At 39.2% G+C, this 18314-nt stretch overlaps 1 protein-coding gene across 1 annotated transcript; it reads right to left on the bottom strand.

The window, feature by feature from the left end:
• Positions 1 to 12385: 12385 nt before the first annotated feature.
• Positions 12386 to 15031, bottom strand: SLITRK3 (SLIT and NTRK like family member 3). Its single transcript, XM_040431067.1, has one exon. The coding sequence runs from the start codon at positions 15029 to 15031 to the stop codon at positions 12386 to 12388; it is 2646 nt and encodes an 881-aa protein (XP_040287001.1).
• Between the last annotated feature and the right edge of the window lie 3283 nt (positions 15032 to 18314).

An 18314-nucleotide genomic window follows, 5' to 3' on the forward strand; every position in this document is an offset into this window, starting at 1 on the left:
CATTTATAACCACCTTCTGTTTTCTATTAATGAGCCAGTTACCTACCCACATTTTATATACTAACCTTGTATGTGGTACAGTATCAAATGGTTTGGAGAAGTCCAGACATATGACATCCAGTGATTCGCCGCTGTCAAGTCTAGAACTTACCTCCTCATAGAAACTGGTTAAATTAGTTTGACATGACCGTTCCCTTATGAAACCATGCTGATATGATGTTATTTGCTTATTTTCATTGAGGTGCTCCAAGATAGCATCTCTTAGAAAACCTTCAAACAGTTTACCCACGACAGATGTTAAACTTACCGGCCTATAGTTTCCGAGCTCTGTTTTTTGACCCTTTTTGAATATTGGCACCACATTTGCTATGCGCCAATTCTGTCAAACCCCTTCCAGTCAGTATAGAGTCCTTAAATATCAGAAATAAGGGTCTGGCTATTAAATAATAATAATAATAATAATAATAATAATAATAATAATAATAATTGACACAAAGATATTTAAAGTTTCATTTAGTAGGACAAATTTGAAAGAACCATACCATCTGCATCATAGACTCAATGGACTACACAAGTGATTGCATTTGGTATCATAGACCAGGCTCGGTGATGCGAATTAAGTGCAAAACGTAGAACAACGCATGGACAAGAGGGACGCTGTTTCTTGGAAGCAAATAAACTTGTACAACCCCTTTAAAGGGAACCTGTCACCGTTTTTTAACCATAATAATCATCAGCATCCTGAGATAAAAAAAAAATCTATGATGATTGAGGGGGGGGGGGGGGGAAAGCCCAATCATCCTAGGTTTTGTTTTTTTAAACACCTCCAAGTACTTCTTTTACAGTCCACTTTAGCTTTTTTCAAGTTATGTAAATTAAATGCTTACCTCATCACTTCCCATTCCTAACCCCACCTCCCGTTACATGAGTGACAGAATCTAAAGATCCTACCCTCCTCCCGAACTCAAGTCCCAAATCCCGCACATGTGCAGAACCAGTCACCTCACTCCTCATCTCACACTGATCATATAATGTATACTGCGCAGCTGCGAGACTTGGAAGAGATGGGGTGGAGAGGAGCAATCGTAGAGGGTGTGTCTTATTCGTTTGTGGGCGTGGCTGCACTCCAAGAGTCAGAGAACGCTGGACTCCTCTCTGAAGCATGGAGGAGACAGGACTCATCTAAGGGGCATTTACATATATGGCGGGAACACTTATTTTAGGTTTTTCTCTGAACTGATAGTTCGTTCAGAGTTGATTTTAATATTATTATTAATGTATTAAAAAGTATTTAGAATAAAGTGAGTGGATAAATAGGCTTAGAAAGTGATGACAGGTTTCCTTTAATGCCGGCCACATAATTGCAGAGGCCTTCCTTGACCAATGGAGTAAACTTGTAAAATCAGAATTTTGCATAAATTGTGGTCATCTACCCTCTGTGTTTAAGGGCATACTGGGATGAAATGTGTCTGTTCCTTCAGCTGTGCACAGCAGTATATCAGCGATAATCTCCTCCAACAAATCTGTGGTGCTTATTTACTCAAGCTGTCAAATCCCATTTGTTTTAGTTTCCAAGCATTTCAATCATGTAATGGACATATATACCAACATTCCCCTGGGCCTCATATTATACAGAAATGTAGTCTTGCTACCCATAGCCAGTCCTCATTGTGTTTTTTCCATTAAAAGTCTAATTAGTTGGTATGGGAAACAAGGACACTTTCTGATACATGAGATTCTACAGTGATCAGCAAGAGAAAGGAAAATCCATACATAGGAAATGGAGAGAAGATAGAAATGTACAGAATTGGGGATGAGAACTATACAGAACTTCAGATGAAAAGTAGAAACTAATGGCAATTCCCCAGGTTAATATATTAGGCTGCTGCTTCAATGTACAACAGTGTTTATTCATTTCTTCTCCATCTGTTAGCATCTGCAAGTCTTTCAAAGTGAAATGATTTACTGCAGATTTGCTTTCTCAGATGGCTTGTGCGCTGCCTACTTAGAGAGGTTTTGATGTAAATAAATGATATAAAAAAATATATAATATGACTTTTTAAATTGCAGCAAAATCTTCCACCGTTCAGAAACAAACCAGACGCTCATCTGCATACAAACATCACATACAAGTTGCATACGCTGTATTAAAGGGGCTGTCCTTAAAAAAATATTCTGCAAAAATACTCAACATTTTTCAAAGCAGCACATGGATCTGAATACTTTTGTAATTGTATGTAATAAAAATTTTTATATAGCCTCTGAGTTTTTCAATAAAATGTATCTGAATAGCACCACCTGCTGTTTGTTTATTTCCTTAGTTTTCTGTCCACCATGCTCAGTTCTATCCTTCAACTGCCACATGCCATATCTACTGTTATAAGCTGTAATCGTTACAGCTGATGCAGGAAGGACATACCCTTTGAGCTATAATAGGGAGAGAGCTGCAGCAGAAATGACACATGCCCAGAGCTGTGATAGGGAGAGAGCTGCAGCAGAAATGACACACTCCCAGAGCTGTGATAGGGAGAGAGCTGCAGCAGAAATGACACACGCCCAGAGCTGTGATAGGGAGAGAGCTGCACCAGAAATGACACACGCCCAGAGCTGTGATAGGGAGAGAGCTGCAGCAGAAATGACACACTCCCAGAGCTGTGATAGGGAGAGAGCTGCTGCAGAAATGACACACGCCCAGAGCTGTGATAGGGAGAGAGCTGCAGCAGAAATGACACACGCCCAGAGCTGTGATAGGGAGAGAGCTGCAGCAGAAATGACACACGCCCAGAGCTGTGATAGGGAGAGAGCTGCAGCAGAAATGACACACGCCCAGAGCTGTGATAGGGAGAGAGCTGCAGCAGAAATGACACACTCCCAGAGCTGTGATAGGGAGAGAGCTGCAGCAGAAATGACACACGCCCAGAGCTGTGATAGGGAGAGAGCTGCAGCAGAAATGACACACGCCCAGAGCTATAATAGGGAGAGAGCTGCAGCAGAAATGACACACGCCCAGAGCTGTGATAGGGAGAGAGCTGCAGCAGAAATGACACACGCCCAGAGCTGTGATAGGGAGAGAGCTGCAGCAGAAATGACACACGCCCAGAGCTGTGATAGGGAGAGAGCTGCAGCAGAAATTACACACGCCCAGAGCTGTGATAGGGAGAGAGCTGCAGCAGAAATGACACACGCCCAGAGCTGTGATATGGAGAGAGCTGCAGCAGAAATGACACACGCCCAGAGCTGTGATAGGGAGTGAGCTGCAGCAGAAATGACACACGCCCAGAGCTGTGATAGGGAGAGAGCTGCAGCAGAAATGACACACGCCCAGAGCTGTGATAGGGAGAGAGCTGCAACAAAAAGGACATGGCCCCTGAGCTGCCAGCCTGAAATAAATCTAGCACAGCAATTAAAGCAATGAATGCGGTAACCTTTGGATCTGTGTAAGGTACAGAACTTGTCCTATCTTTGTTAAAAAGAGATTGTTATGTACTACATGATCTGATTAAAAATTTTTTACATCAGTCAAGGGATTTAGACTTTTAACAATTTAAAACAATTTATTAAATTGGATTGCTGGCTTTGAATAATATGTTTTTGTTGGAAGGTCCAATGGGAAGCTGATCCCATGGTGTTCCACTACTGGAACCCACAGAATCTGTGGGGAAACTTAGTATAAAGTGTTGCATTTCCTTGCCATGAAGGAGCAAATTAACCATAACGCAGAATAACAATGGGAGGTGTATGTGGTGAGATGTTAGCTTTGCTGTAACTAATAGTGTTGATCACGACTATTCGAATTTCAAATTTTTATCGCGAATAAAGGTACTTCGAAAATTTGCGAATATTTCAAATATAGTGATATATATTCGTAATTTTGAATATTCGATTTTTTTTTTAATCAGTACACATGATCCTTCCCTGCTTCTAGCTTGTGGGCCAATGAGAAGGCTGCAGTATATTTGACTTTAGGAGTAGTGTTGTTTGCAAATTTTCTAATTTTTATGGAGATTTTTTTCAACTTACAACTATTAGACAAAGAAGATTATAGCACTATATTAGCTAAATTGCTCTATATTTGTTTTTTTTCGAATATTTGCTATATTGCTATAACTTAGTTTTTTCGAATATTCGTAATATTCTAAAACAAGAATATATAGCAATATAGCGAATATTCGAAAAAAACGAATTTAGAGCAATTTAGCTAATATAGTGCTATAATCTTCTTTGTCTAATAGTTGTAATTTTTTTCTCATCTGAAGTTCAGATTGAAAAAAAAATTACAACTATAAAAAAAAAGATTATAGCACTATATTAGCTAAATTGCTCTAAATTAATTTTTTTTTTCGAATATTCACTATATTGCTATATATTCTTGTTTTAGAATATTACGAATATTCGAAAAAACTAAGTTATAGCAATATAGCAAATATTCTGAAAAAAACGAATATAGAGCAATTTAGCTAATATAGTGCTATAATCTTCTTTGTCTAATAGTTGTAAGTTGAAAAAAATCGCTAAAAAATTCGCATTACTAAAATTCGCATATTACACGATCATTACCTTGCCGATTTTTCGAGTAAAAAAAATCGTAGAATATAATGAATATTCGAATTTGCGAATATTCGACGAATATTCTACAAAATATTCGCGAAATATCGCAAATTCGAATATGACCCCTGCCGCTCATCACTAGTAACTAATAGATAAGATCTTGAACAGAGGACTCCTATCTAGTAACTAGCAAACAGCATAAGAATAGTGTTGAGAGAATCAAAATATCCAAAGTGGACTTCGATCCGAATTTCAGGGAAAATTTTATTCCCCGTGAAGCTGAAGTTCCTTGTGATTTGTGTTAACAAATCAATTTTCCCTGAAATAGGGGTAAAAAAAAAATCATACTCACCTTACTATTTGAGCATGACGAAGCACGGTGGCCATCTTTCTTAAAGATCCCACACAAAAAATTGTGCATGGTGACATAGGATGTGGCCACGCTTTAAGATCCCGGCAGGTTTTGCCCGGGATCTTAAAGCAAGATGGTCGCGGTGGCCTCTTTGTGCTCAAATTGATAAGGTGAGTATTATTATTATTTTTTAAGCCTCTGAAAGACCTCCATTTTCACATCAGATGCCACGATCAGGGATGAACGTGGCATTTGAGTGGTTCAATGACTGGGTGTGGCGAAATCAGCGTTCCCCATCTTTGCTCACCGCTACTTAACAAGAAATGCAAAATTGTGCCCACTATTTACAAATAAATGAAGCAATTTTTTTTTTTTTAAATCGACAAATTTGTAAGAACTTTGCCCATCTCTAAATAAGAATACACGAATAAAACAAACTGAAAATCTGTAGTAAAGATGCCAAATGGCAAATATATTGTGCTCTGTGTAGTATCAAGTGCTCATAATAGTCACATCGACACCCTTTGTTTTCTTGCCTTTTCAATTTTTTTTAATTCCAGAAAGGTGGGATTAAAAAAGGAAAATCTTCATCTGCATCTCATCTGGGATCCATTGCTGATATAAACCCCCTTAAAATATAAGGTCACATGCCTACAGTACATATTATGCACAGATTTTCTGTTTTGTGTGGAAAATCCACAGTGTAATACAGTACCAGCTAAGTAGATGAGATCAAAATTGGAAACCCTTTCATGGAAATTGACCTCCGATCCAGATTTTGAAATTCGCAGCATGGCAATTGTTTGTGAGGATTTTCAGTGCAAATTTTACCCTTTGAAATGCTAATGGTAAGCACGGTGGCTCAGTGGTTAGCACTGGTGTTTTACAGTGCTGGGGTCTTAGGTTCAAAATCTTAGGTTCAACATCTGCATGCAGTTTTTATGTTCTCTACGTGTTTGCGTGGATTTCCTCTGGGTATTCCAGTTTCCTCCCACACGCCAAAGACATGCTCGTAGGGAGCTTAGATTGGGAGCTCCACTGGGGACAGCAAGTAGTGACAATATCTGTAAAGTGCTGCGGGAATATGTCAGCATTATATAAATGCATACAATTAATATGGTGCAAATCTGCGACAAAATGTACAAGTAACACTTGTGCAGATCTGGTACAGAAATGTAGCACATTACTGCCTCGTGCATGAACCCTATTACTGATAAGAAAACCTGGTGCCATTTATTTCGTTTTGACCCTTGAGCCATGTTTGAATAATACTATGACATCCAAGTGTGTCATTGGTACACAATACTACTTACAGTATTAGGCCTCATGCACACGACCGTGCTGGATCTGCAAAGAACGGAAGGCGCCCGTGTTGCCTTCCGCAATTTGCGGAACGGAACGGGCGCTGGCAATATAAATGCCTATTCTTGTCTGCAAAGCGCGGACAAGAATAGAACATGTTATATTTTTTTAGCGGGCTGCGGAACGGAGCCACGGATGCGGACAGCACGCAGAGTGCTGTCCGCATCTTTTGCGGCCCCATTGAAATGAATGGGTCCGCATCCGAGCCGCCAAAACAGCGACTCGGATGCGGACCCAAACAAAGGTCGTGTGCATGAGGCCTTAGGCTGAGCGAATCGACCTTCGGATTATAGAATAGAAATTTATTTGTTCAAAAACTTTGTTTTTAATGCTTTAATGTTTCTGTACAGTATTGAAATGTATTGGCTCCGTGTAGGCAAATTCATATCGCCTGAAGCTGCGTGATACTCCTGTGAATTAGTACGGTATTTCTTTCTGCAGATTTAAAAACATCTTAAAATGGGAATCTGAAGTACTCAGATAGGAATACCGTACTAATTCACCGAAGTCTCGCCCCCAACTTCGGGCGATACGAAGTTGGCCTACACCGAACCAATACATTTTAATGCTGTACGGAAGCAGCATTAAAAACAATATTTTGAAACAAATCGACTTTGAATCTATGATCCGAAGCTCGATTCGCTCAAGCCTACTACTTATACTAGTGTTTACAGCTACCACTCGTCAAGGGTTCAAGGATCAATTGGGGAACACCACTGAAAATATGATTTACTACACACATCACACATACATAGAGGAAATTATAACAGTATGGTGAAAAAGGATGCATAAAACAAAACCAATAAACTTTGGGGGTCATTTATCAAACTGGTGGAAAGTAGAACTGGCCCATCGCAACCAATCAGATTCCTCTTTCATTTCTCAGAGCTCCTTTGGAAATTGAAAGGTGGAATCTGATTGGTTACTAGGGGCAACTAAGCCAGTTCTACTTTACACCAGTTTGATAAATCTCCCCCTTTGTGTACCCCTTTATCTTCAAGGACAAGTAGCAGTACAGTAAAGCATACAAAGCTTTCTATAGTTAATAAAAGAAAGTGTCTAAAAGTGCAACTCATAAGAGAGCATATATACATCAGTATTTAAATATATCAGATAGCTTAGTGATCATGGAGGCAATCACTTTTCCGGACTTCCTGTCAGTGATCCCTTTGAAGAACATTAGTCAGCCTCTCCTCAGTCCTCTTACAAGGAAAGTTCTACTGTGGTTGCGGATAACAGAGACTTTAGATTATAAGAAACAAAGGAGAAAAAAATCAGCAATAAATATAAAAATACAAATGATAATAGACTAAAGTAAACCCATTGTCAATAATTAAAATGTTTATTTGTTCTCCTGGATATTCCATTGACCTTTTTTCTTGTATAAATATATTTTTACACTTTATGCCAGTAACAAAACCTCATTGCAGGATTTATGAGTACATGTATGACAAGTTCATTAAGAGGCATATGACCAAGTATTCATGATAAACAGTAACGTTGCTCAGTTCCGTGTCAGACACAGTAGGGGAATAGTTAGAGCAATATTTATAGTCGTGAAGAAAATACCCGAGTACTTTCTCCAGAATGCAATTTACAAATGCAATGCTAACCCTTGCTAGGTATGGATATATAAATAATATAATACATTAACCAACCAGCTTGTAGCATTGACTTTGATAGACGAGCAGTGAAACAAAAACTTGTAAGGCATTATGATATGAATGATAGAAGGGTGCAGAAAAATCTGTCTCTTAACACAACTCAAAATACTGGAACTGCATAGTGCATTGATATCCCACTAATAGAAATGGGACAAATGTAAACTTTTACCACCATTTATAAAAATGCAAAGAAAACATATGGGGAAGTTCTTGACTATAAATTTCATTTGGGATAGTCTAAAGTAATGCACAATTTAAAGTGGAAATTCTACACTTTGTCATTTTTGAGATGTCATATAGAATCGATGGGGGTCCAGGAACTGTGCTTGGTAAAATACCTCAACCCCTTGGAATCTCTTACACCAGTTGTAGGCAACCTTCGGCACTCCAGCTGTTGTAAAACTACAACTCCCAGCATGCATACTTACTCTGCTCTTCTTCGAACTCCCAAAGAAATGAATTGAGCATGCTGGGAATTGTAGTTTCACAGCAGCTGGAGTGCCGGAGGTTGCTGATCGCTGTCCTACACAGTGTTTCCTTTGGAAGGTCGATTGCAGTCATGGCTAACCTGCGGCTCTCCAGCTGTTGTAAAACTACAACTCTCACCATGCCCTGCTGTAGGCTGATAGCTGTAGGTAGTCTGGGCATGCTGGGAGTTGTAGTTTTGCAACAGCTGGAGGACCTCAGGTTGGCCATCCATGCTCTATTGGTTGCAGTAATCAGTCATATGATACCGCATAATTGGCTTCCAAAGAAGCCCTCAAACCATCTGTAAAGGTTTCTCCTGAGAATGAATGTCTGACTTATGAAACCTCGCTATGATGTCTGACATATTCCCATTTTAACCAAGAGCATATTGTTAGTTACACAGGAGTAGTGATTTATGCAAATGTTTTTTTATCAATTACAGTTGCAATTGCATCAATAGCGAATGAGAAAACAACAGAAAGTTATTGAACCGGAGGGAACATCAATTAATTACTAAGGTTATTAATAGGTAGGACTTGTTGATGAGACAAAGATGGTCTGTGAACTGTACACCGTTATGGTCAAGCGTATGTTAGAAAATAAATCTTGGGAACCGTAACAAAAAATTTGAATCAATGGCGGTACCTTTTTAACAAGTGTATTGGGAAATCTCTGCTTTGACATATCAATCTACATGTCAGCATTTGTGCAATACGATGCCAGAATTCAGTATTAATATTGTCATTTATCATGACTGGTGCTAGTCATATCAGTTTAAAAAGATAAGGCTTGTGCATTCATTATTGATTAGTAGAAAATGTGAACTCTTCATAGTTGAGATAAATAAGACAGTGATCCCTCTGTCTGCTGCTACAGCTCACAGCCAGAGCAAACCCGAAATGTTACACAATAACCGTCTGCAACAGACTAAAAGAAAATCTGAGCACATCGACGCCCCCTGCCCACCCACCACACACGCTGCACGCACACACAGAAGCTACCAATGCAGCATCAACTCTGTAGCACAAAGAAACGAGTTTCCTACATAAGAAAATAAAGCAAAATGTAAGCCAAAAAGTATCTGCTTTAATATAAAATATCCATTCTCAAAGAATAAATTTATTTCCACTGAATAAATAGAATTCCACACCATCCAGGGCTGGAAAGAGTCCCTTTATTCGAATAAAGACTTTCTTGCTTTCTCTCTGTTATTTATTTATTTATTTATTTTTAGGGCGGTGTTTTGTTATTTTTCTTTTTTTTCTTCTTTTTGTTGCATTTGTTTTGTTTTCTTGTTTGTTTGTTTTTTTTTTAGCAAAATATATAAACATAACTTTGTATTATACTTTATGGATGATGAGCACTCGGTTAAAAAATGTTTACAGCACCGGTAACACTAGGGATTGCACATGAAAGTGTAATAATAATAAAAGAAATACAGTGACGTAATGCATGCGTGGAATTTATGGATTTCTAATGTTATAAGGAACGTTGGGACTTGCATTTTGATTTTGATTTTCAAAAATACGCGCATGCTGCCTATTTATAGTAGTGTTCAATGCAGTCGCAGGTACTATACAATGAATATCGGATTTTTTTATTTTTTTTCGAAAATAACCAATGTAATGCCAAGCAAATGATTCCAGCTACTAGAAAAAAAAAAATAAAGAAGGTAAATCATTGAAATGGAACGAAATCATGAAAAGTGCATTGTTAATGTGGAGGGAAGTGCTTTAAATACAATGTGATACAAAACTGATGTCTGGATCTCAGCTGCTAATAAACGAAACCTCCCCTGGTGCTCAGATTAGAGCCATCAAATGGCGGAAAGTTGCTGGACTACAACCCCCAGGAGTATCTTAAGGAGATATAGCTTATAGGTCCAGACTTACACCTGCTGCACCATATTGCTCTATAATGTCCCCCAGATAAACCCACTGAGCAGATTTTAACTTGCAATATGACATGTGCAGTTGAGTGATAAAGCCTCTATATATAACCATACACCCTTAGCAATGATGATGATCAAGAGTAGCAATTGTGACCATGTACAAAGGAAATAAAAAGGCAATGAAACAAGGTGTGTGCCTCATATACTCATACAGTACATGAACATGTGCATATATGCAGCCTAATCAATTATTACAACATATAGCAATGCATTATATGAATCACAGGGCGGGTGACTATGCAGCAAAACCAAAATAATCACAAACTATGTTTTTCTTCACATTGTCTATTAATTTCCCCCATAGTTATGTAAGGCATTAGTGACATCTGACCGTTTTACATTCAATGTACAGTAATGATTTCATTAGAGACTTAAATTAGACAGGAAATGAAGCAGAGGAGAACAGATCCAGGAATGGCTGCAATACAGGAATAATACACAGCTCTAAAGCCTAGAAGCAGGTGCCCGCTCCTAATAGTACAATAGTGAGACTAAAGCTCCCCCTGCTGTTCAAATGTAGAAATGCAGTTTTATTTATTTATTTATTTATTTAATTTCCAGCTAAAGGCTTGAAAAACAAACCAGTTCAGATATTATATTTTCTTTGGGTTCAATTCAGGGTTTTATGACCCCATTTTTTTTTTATCTCTGTGTAAATATATTCTCAAAGATGACTTTGTATTCTCTATATTAAGTTAAATTAGTATGTGCTCTATGTGGAACGTATATCTCAAAGAAGGCAACACTGTATTCATCCAGAATAGCTCCGAATGCACTGTGGTGATCCCCAGATAATTGACTATAGGGAGTATAGCAGGGCAGTCATTTTTCAAAAGAGACAAATAAATTAAATGGTTCTACCCTGGCAAGTAATATTTTACTGCTAAATCTCATAAAATTGAATCTAGTGTTATCCAGAGAATAGTTAATTATTTCTCTTTTACTACTGAGGAATCGGCAAACGACTCTAAAGTGCAATGGATTTCCGGAATAACTAAACTGTACTGTACCAAAGCAGCAGTCTTCTTCTCTTGGGTGTTACCTCTATAGCATGCACTGATTGCAATGAAATAGTGATCAATGTCAGTCAGCATGGTAACATCTTTGACAGGTGGACAGAAATTAGGCTGGGCATAGCTAAATTCGATCATAGAGCCTTTTATCTGTATATATTGGTATATGTATGTATTGTTTTCAATTATTTTATTAGGAAAGCTATACCAGACGCATAAATCACTATACATTGATTAAACATTACCTTTACAATTAATAGTCACTGAAATTACAGAATAAATATATGCACATTTTGTAAAATCTTTGTGTATGGGATAGGCTAAAGAGTAAGAGGGGGGAGAAGACATTAAAAGTGCTTCCTACAAAGCTGTTAGTGATACGTACTCAGTAGCATTGCTAAATAACTTGCAGAGAGCTGCAGAAAAAAATCTCCTGGCATCATCATGAATTCACAAAGATGTTGATCCCTAGCTGTCTCATGTACATTACTTTTCTGCATTTCAAAGTGAAAGAAATCAAATATACATTAAACCATGATGCTTTGCAGTGAATCCAGGTTTTTGGATGTTGACTTGTAGGTAAAAGAAAATGGATGAGCATTAGTGTTTCGAGTGAGAACATTCGAGCGTTAACTCCTTTGCAGTTTTTTTTTTTCAGGCATGCAGCAAACTGCATCAATTTACAGGACGTGTGCCATGGGCATTTCTTTGTATAAGGAAGCCACAATGCCATCCTATCCCCCTCCCCCAAAACCCTCAATTGAAAAGGTTTAAGTTACTGCCAAAAAAGAACACGTGGAATTATTTATCAGGATCAGTACAAACATCCCCATACCTTACATGGCACAGTCAAGTTTCTTAGATTCCTATATAAAAAATAATGATTGATAACATTGCTGGCAAAAGTCTGCGAAGGCACTTCATTTAATTATGATTAGAGTATGGCCCTTCCTCCAAAACAATTTGGGGAGTATATATCATCTTGAATCATGCGTTTTTTTGGGGGGCGCTATGAAATTATGCGATATTAGAATCTATATGTGTTTTTTTCCAGGACTTCGAGGTAATCCGGCTTCGTTTGGAGTTTGGCCCTTAACTCGAGGTATTCACTTTGGGTTTGGTCTGAAAACCCCTTTCCAGCTGAGAAAAGTAGGGTTTCTTTTAATCTGGCGTCCTGCTGTAAATCAGGGTATTGCATGCCAGGGGGGTGTACATGTAGCTCCTTTAATTTGGGTACTGTGCCATAAATGCAGTCCACAAACCCCACTGTGGGAGCTGGCCGTTCCCGGTCAATTATACCAGGAAAGATTATCCCATTTTCATGAAAACTTGGTACTTCCCCACTCTGATTGACAGTAACTATTGTATTAAGCTGAGAGTTTGACACTGCCATGGTCCACTCATTCTCTTTTTCTATTAAGGTCCTGTAATTGGTGTTATTTTCTTTTGTTTCAGAAAATTCGTCCCCCATCTCTTCCTCTCTAGGTTTGTAGATGGGATTGTTACACATCTGGGTTACTGGATGTGGGATGTAGTCATACACATGGCCAGGAGCCTTCTCTGGAGAGTTATTTGGTCTATCCTCAAAAATTCTACATTGCATTTGAAGGCCAGTCAAATCAACCTCTTGTCTTTTTCGGAAAGGTAGTTTCTTGCGCCTTCTCAGCACAAAAGCAAAAAGGCCTGCAGCCACAAAAACTGCCGAGAAGAAGAGTATTAGGAGACTGAGTATGAGAACTGACAGTGGAATTGCACCCCCTGGGGTGCTGTAATCAAGCACTGAAGAGGTTGTGGGCACCACAGGTAAAGCAGAAGATATGGTAGCATGTAGCATTTCGGGACACAACACTTCCATTTCAATTGACTTTAGATCCTTGTGTGTCAGATTCTCAGGGCTTTTACACAAGACTTCTCCAACCACAATGACAGAGCTGATGGTGTCTATCCACTGTTTAAGAGGGACGATGTCACAGGAACAATCCCATGGGTTCTGCTTCAGATCAATCTGCACAATGGCATTAAGGTGCTCCAGGACTCCAGCCACAGGAAGGTAAAGAAAGTGGTTGTTTCTGAGATTTAGCCTTGCCAGTGAAGTGCCTGCAAAAGCATCAGTTGGGAGTGTTCTCAGCAGATTGTCATTGAGAAATAGCAACTTCAAATTTGGCATTAGACTGAAAGCAGCAGGTTGGATCTCCCTTATCATGTTATACTCGAAATATAAATAATTCAAACTCTGTAAACCCCTGAACATGCCAGGCGTCAGCCTTTCTATGTCATTCCCATTCAAATACAAGCTTTTCAAGTTAGGGAGATTGATAAAGGCTCCTTCCTGGACATAAGATATTCGGTTATTCCCAAGGTGCAATAAATCCAAAGAAGAAAAATTCCAAAAGTCAGACCTGTAGATTTTCTGTATTAAGTTACCACTCAAGTAAAGCTTCTTGGCATTGAGAGGTCTAGGCAGCAGTTCTGAAATATTGTGGATTCCTTTCTCTTTACAATTTACAGTCAATCCCAAATCATTGATATGCAAACTGCATGAACATCCAGTTGGGCAGATAATTGGTATCGGTGGTCTAGTCTGGTAGCCAGCTATTGGAGGTTGATTTGGACCTGGATAAAGGCCTCTTGGTGTCGGTGGAGGTTTTGGAGCTCTGGGCTGCTTGGTAGTAGTGGGTTGCTTATTTGATGTCTTGTACTCCACAGAAGAAGCAGTGACATGAAAGGATGACAACATGGAAGATGGCTTAGTAGGCCATGTATTTTCTCTGCTGGATGGTAGCTGGGGTATACCCAAGCTAGCCTCAACCTCACTTTCCGATAACAAGGGGCAAAGTTTGTCTCGTTTTATATCCCGTAGATCTTTGCCATGAAAGTGAAAGGGGCTTTCACATGTAATGTCCCCAACCAGCACAGTATAAGGAATACGCTCCAGCCAGCTTTTCAACTGCACGATCTCACACGTACAGTTCCAAGGATTCTCTGCTAGCTGGATTTCCATAAGGCTTCTGCCTATATGATCCAACATACCTTTGTAAGAAAGGATCTTTAATCGGTTTCCACGCAAGTCCAAGTGCGTTAAAGACACAGACTTGAATAAATTTGTTGGAAGCAAGGGAATATGGTTATCATTGAGAATTAATACCCTCAGCTTATTTAGATTTCTAAAGGCCCCACTCTCAATCCTCTTAATTACGTTATAGTCTGCTTGTAGATACTCCAAGCTTTCCAGCCCCATGAAAGTGTCATTTCTAAAAATGTCAAGTTTGTTTTCGTGCAAGTAAAGCCTCTTCAGAACTTTCAGACCATTAAAGGCTCCTGCCTGAATGTCCTGCAGTGCATTGTTCCCGAGATTAATGGACACGGCATTGTTCAAATGAAGAAAACTGTTTGTGTACAATTTTCTCATCAAATTTCTCTGAAGGTAGAGTTTAAAGGGTCGAGACCAAGATTCTGAAATCTGGCTGATATTTGTAAATCCTTTATTTTCACAATAAATGTGGAAAAGGCTCTCCTTCACTTCACAGTAGCAAGGATCAAAGCATGGTTCATCTATTTCCTCTGAATCCTCAATCAAGGGTATTGGTGTAGTCCACGCTAGAGCAATTGTGCTTAAAAGAATTATCCACAACATACGTCCATTTAGACGACTTTCTGCTGGAGATGGTTTCATTTTTTTGATCTGTAAGAACAGCTGAAAAACAAAGAAAATATAGATTTGGCATTATTGAGCTTTTTGATACATGTATGCTGGCTGTTAAGCATGGTAGCACTCTGAAAATGTACAGCAATTCTTTCTGCTTGATCCTGAACAACAGACAATAGTTTACATGGCACTGTATATTAATGTCTAAATATGCAATTATGCAATGCCATTTGGTCTGATGCACTGTATTACATAACCGGCAGTTGATAAGACCATCCCTAAACACATGTACCATAGTGAACACTGTACCTTGCATATATACACAAATTATGATAACCAGTGGCATCTAAATATCAAACCTTACCGTTTTCATGAGTCACAGGCAGCAGTAATAATGACAGAAATAGCATCAGTATGTCCTCCTCTACATAAGTATCTAGACTAATATACATTAGGAAAATAAGATCAGTGCATGCCTTTCATCCCAAAGAGTTGATAGGGAATAAGGACAAAATATTCATTGCTCATCCCTGTGAAATGTCAGTGTGGACATCTGATGTGATTGATTTGCTGATTCCAAGGAGAGCAAGACATTTATGCCAGGGCTATTGTATGTCTTAAACACCCATTAATAGATAAAAGCATGTACAGATAATTAATCTGCCCACACCACATGCCCACATGATCTCCCAATCTGAGGGGAAGCTGACAACAAAATGCAGCTAAGTCTGGGATGATCCATGATTTAAATGTTCTGCCGTCCCTGCTCTGGGACTGAGGTTTCACCCGTGAAGCTATCTTAGAGATGTCCATAGGCAAAAATACCTATACATTTCCAGAGTACAAAAGTGAGGAGGAAACAGGCTCTACATCCAATCAAATAAAGAAATCATCAGTTCTTTGCATTTAGCCTGTTAATAACATGGTCATAGTCCAAAATATTGCTGCATGAACTACTGTAGGATCTCTAGCAACATCCAGTGCACCTGCATCTTACTGCATTCCCTCTGTGCCTACAACATAGATATTGCAATAAACACAACCAACTTTCAAAATCAAAGCATCTGCTGTATCTATGGAAAATACCTACCAAGGCAGCTAGAGATAGGAGCAGCAGAGCCTCTGGTTAAGCTACACAAGGCAGTAAATAGATTGCATGAAACAGCATAGGAGGGAGAAACACCAAGGGTTATATTGCAGCAACAGCAGCATCATCATCAGCAGTGCCCTCATCTGCAAATATATGTCTAAATATATCTGTAAGGTATAGCTCGTCGGAGGTCACTGACAAATCAAACTATCTAGAGATTGAATAGAATGATGTACTTACCAGTTTGCAGTTGAATTTTAGTGCATCCAGGCTGAGTTTAAGGATTGCTGGCTCTCCCTCTCTCTGTCTTTCTCTTCCTATCTGCTCCTACTGAGTCTGAGGCAAAAAGGAAAAAAAAAAAAAAAAGAGCTAGGGACGTGCTGGGAATGTGCAATGTGCAGTGTGCTGTGAGCTGCTCTGTGTTTTCAATGGGTTGCTTCAACATGCAGATCTGCCTCTCAGTATGCTCAATGGAGCCAGCTAGGATTCTGCAGCCTCTCTGTCCAGCATTGCCTGCTGAGGTCTTTCTCGCTCGCCCTCTCTTTTAGTCTTCCCCCTCTCTATCTTTTTCTTTTCCTCACCCCTCTATCCTCCTCCTCCTCCTCCCCCAGTCGTAGGCAACAGATCATTGGGAATTTGACACAAATCCAACAATCTTCACACCACTGCTTCAATTGTCTACCTTCTATTTATTCTCTTTCAACCTCTTCTATGGTTTTACCCGTTTGTTGGCTTCTCTTTTTTTTTCGCCACTATTGCCCCCCTCCCTTGCTGACAGCAGATAATTGGGAGAGTCGATCATAGTCGAGCATCTTCACACCGTTCCTACCTCTATGTCTCCCTGTCTTCACCTGTCTCTCCGATGCCTCCTTACTTTTTTTTCCTTCTCCTTTCTATTGTGAGTAGTAGCTTCACATCACATCTAACAATATCGCTTCCCGGATTACTCACACCTCATTATCCTTCCTTTTAGATTTCTCCAATTGAACCTATCTTTTTGTTTGTGTCTAGATCTATCTTTCTTTCCCTTAGCATCGTGGAAACAAGCTGGAGGAAGGAAAAGCAGATGAAAGCGAAAGGGGGAGCGATTGGGTTTATGACACGAGCGAGCATTGGGAAGCCCAGGCATTTTTTTTGTGGGTGTGTGGGATATCCCGGGTGATCATCGCTCTTTCATAATACATATGTACAGTTTTAAAGAGAAAAGTGATATTGAGGCGGGCGTCAGGTTTAGAGATAGTAGAATCGAGTTGACAGGTTTGAGATTTTATTTTTATTTTTACAAATCTTTTAACAATGCTCATCTATAGACGATGAGAGAATCATTTTTGCCAGATTTGAGATTCACGGAGAAGGAGGCTGATTCTCTTACTGGACGGTCAGTGGAGATTCATTCATGGCCAGGAACTGATGCTCAGCCCTTCACTTCTAACGACAGAAAACTGTATCTTAAAAAGCAAACTGATACATAGTGAAATCTACACTCTAACCCTAATATTCCCCTCTCCTCCGAAAGATGAAAATACACTAATGTTGATGTCAGCAAACACTAGAATTCTGTCATTCTTCCAAAAATGGCAGTAACTGTACTAAGGTTTCTGGTTCTTAGAGCAGCTCCGTATGACAATGCAGACTCCAGTATATGCTCATCTTTACTATCAGTCTTCTAATATTATTATGTCCTGCCTTAACATTTGTAAGTTCTCCATGCTTTAGTGTCAATGCAATTGTCACCTTGGATTTTAAGGAAGATTTCTCCAGTGAGCAATGCAACGTTCCCTTTCAAATCTGGCACCAATTGATCCACAACTTTGACAGGAGATGCAATTTGATTGAATGAGGAGAAAGAAGATGATGTCAGCTGTATCCAAGATAGCGAAGCAGGTATTTATTTGGGGTGGGGAGGAAGGGGGGGCACAGAGTCATCGTACCGTACATGATATTCTATGTATAAATGATTGTAATGCTTCAGAAAGTTCTGCTGTTCAATTGTTATCGACCATGTCGTCATCAGCACAGAGAACAATCTAAAAGGTAAAGTAATATCTATGCCTATGTGTGTCATTTTAGATGACATCCTTTCTGTTATGCCCAGGAATTTTCTGTACATGCTGGACCTACTAATTAGAGGATCATAAAGCTTAAAATATTAATGAGGATGGAGCTATGCATCATGTTAAGATCAATAGATTATCTACAAGATCTGCTTATGCACTGATG

Source organism: Bufo bufo, chromosome 4, assembly GCF_905171765.1.
Source record: "Bufo bufo chromosome 4, aBufBuf1.1, whole genome shotgun sequence".
In the NCBI taxonomy this organism is placed as follows: domain Eukaryota; kingdom Metazoa; phylum Chordata; class Amphibia; order Anura; family Bufonidae; genus Bufo; species Bufo bufo.

Coding starts and splice junctions, on each gene's coding strand:
- SLITRK3 (XM_040431067.1), bottom strand. CDS start 15,031: ATGAAACCATCTCCAGCAGAAAGTCGTCTAAATGGACGTATGTTGTGG.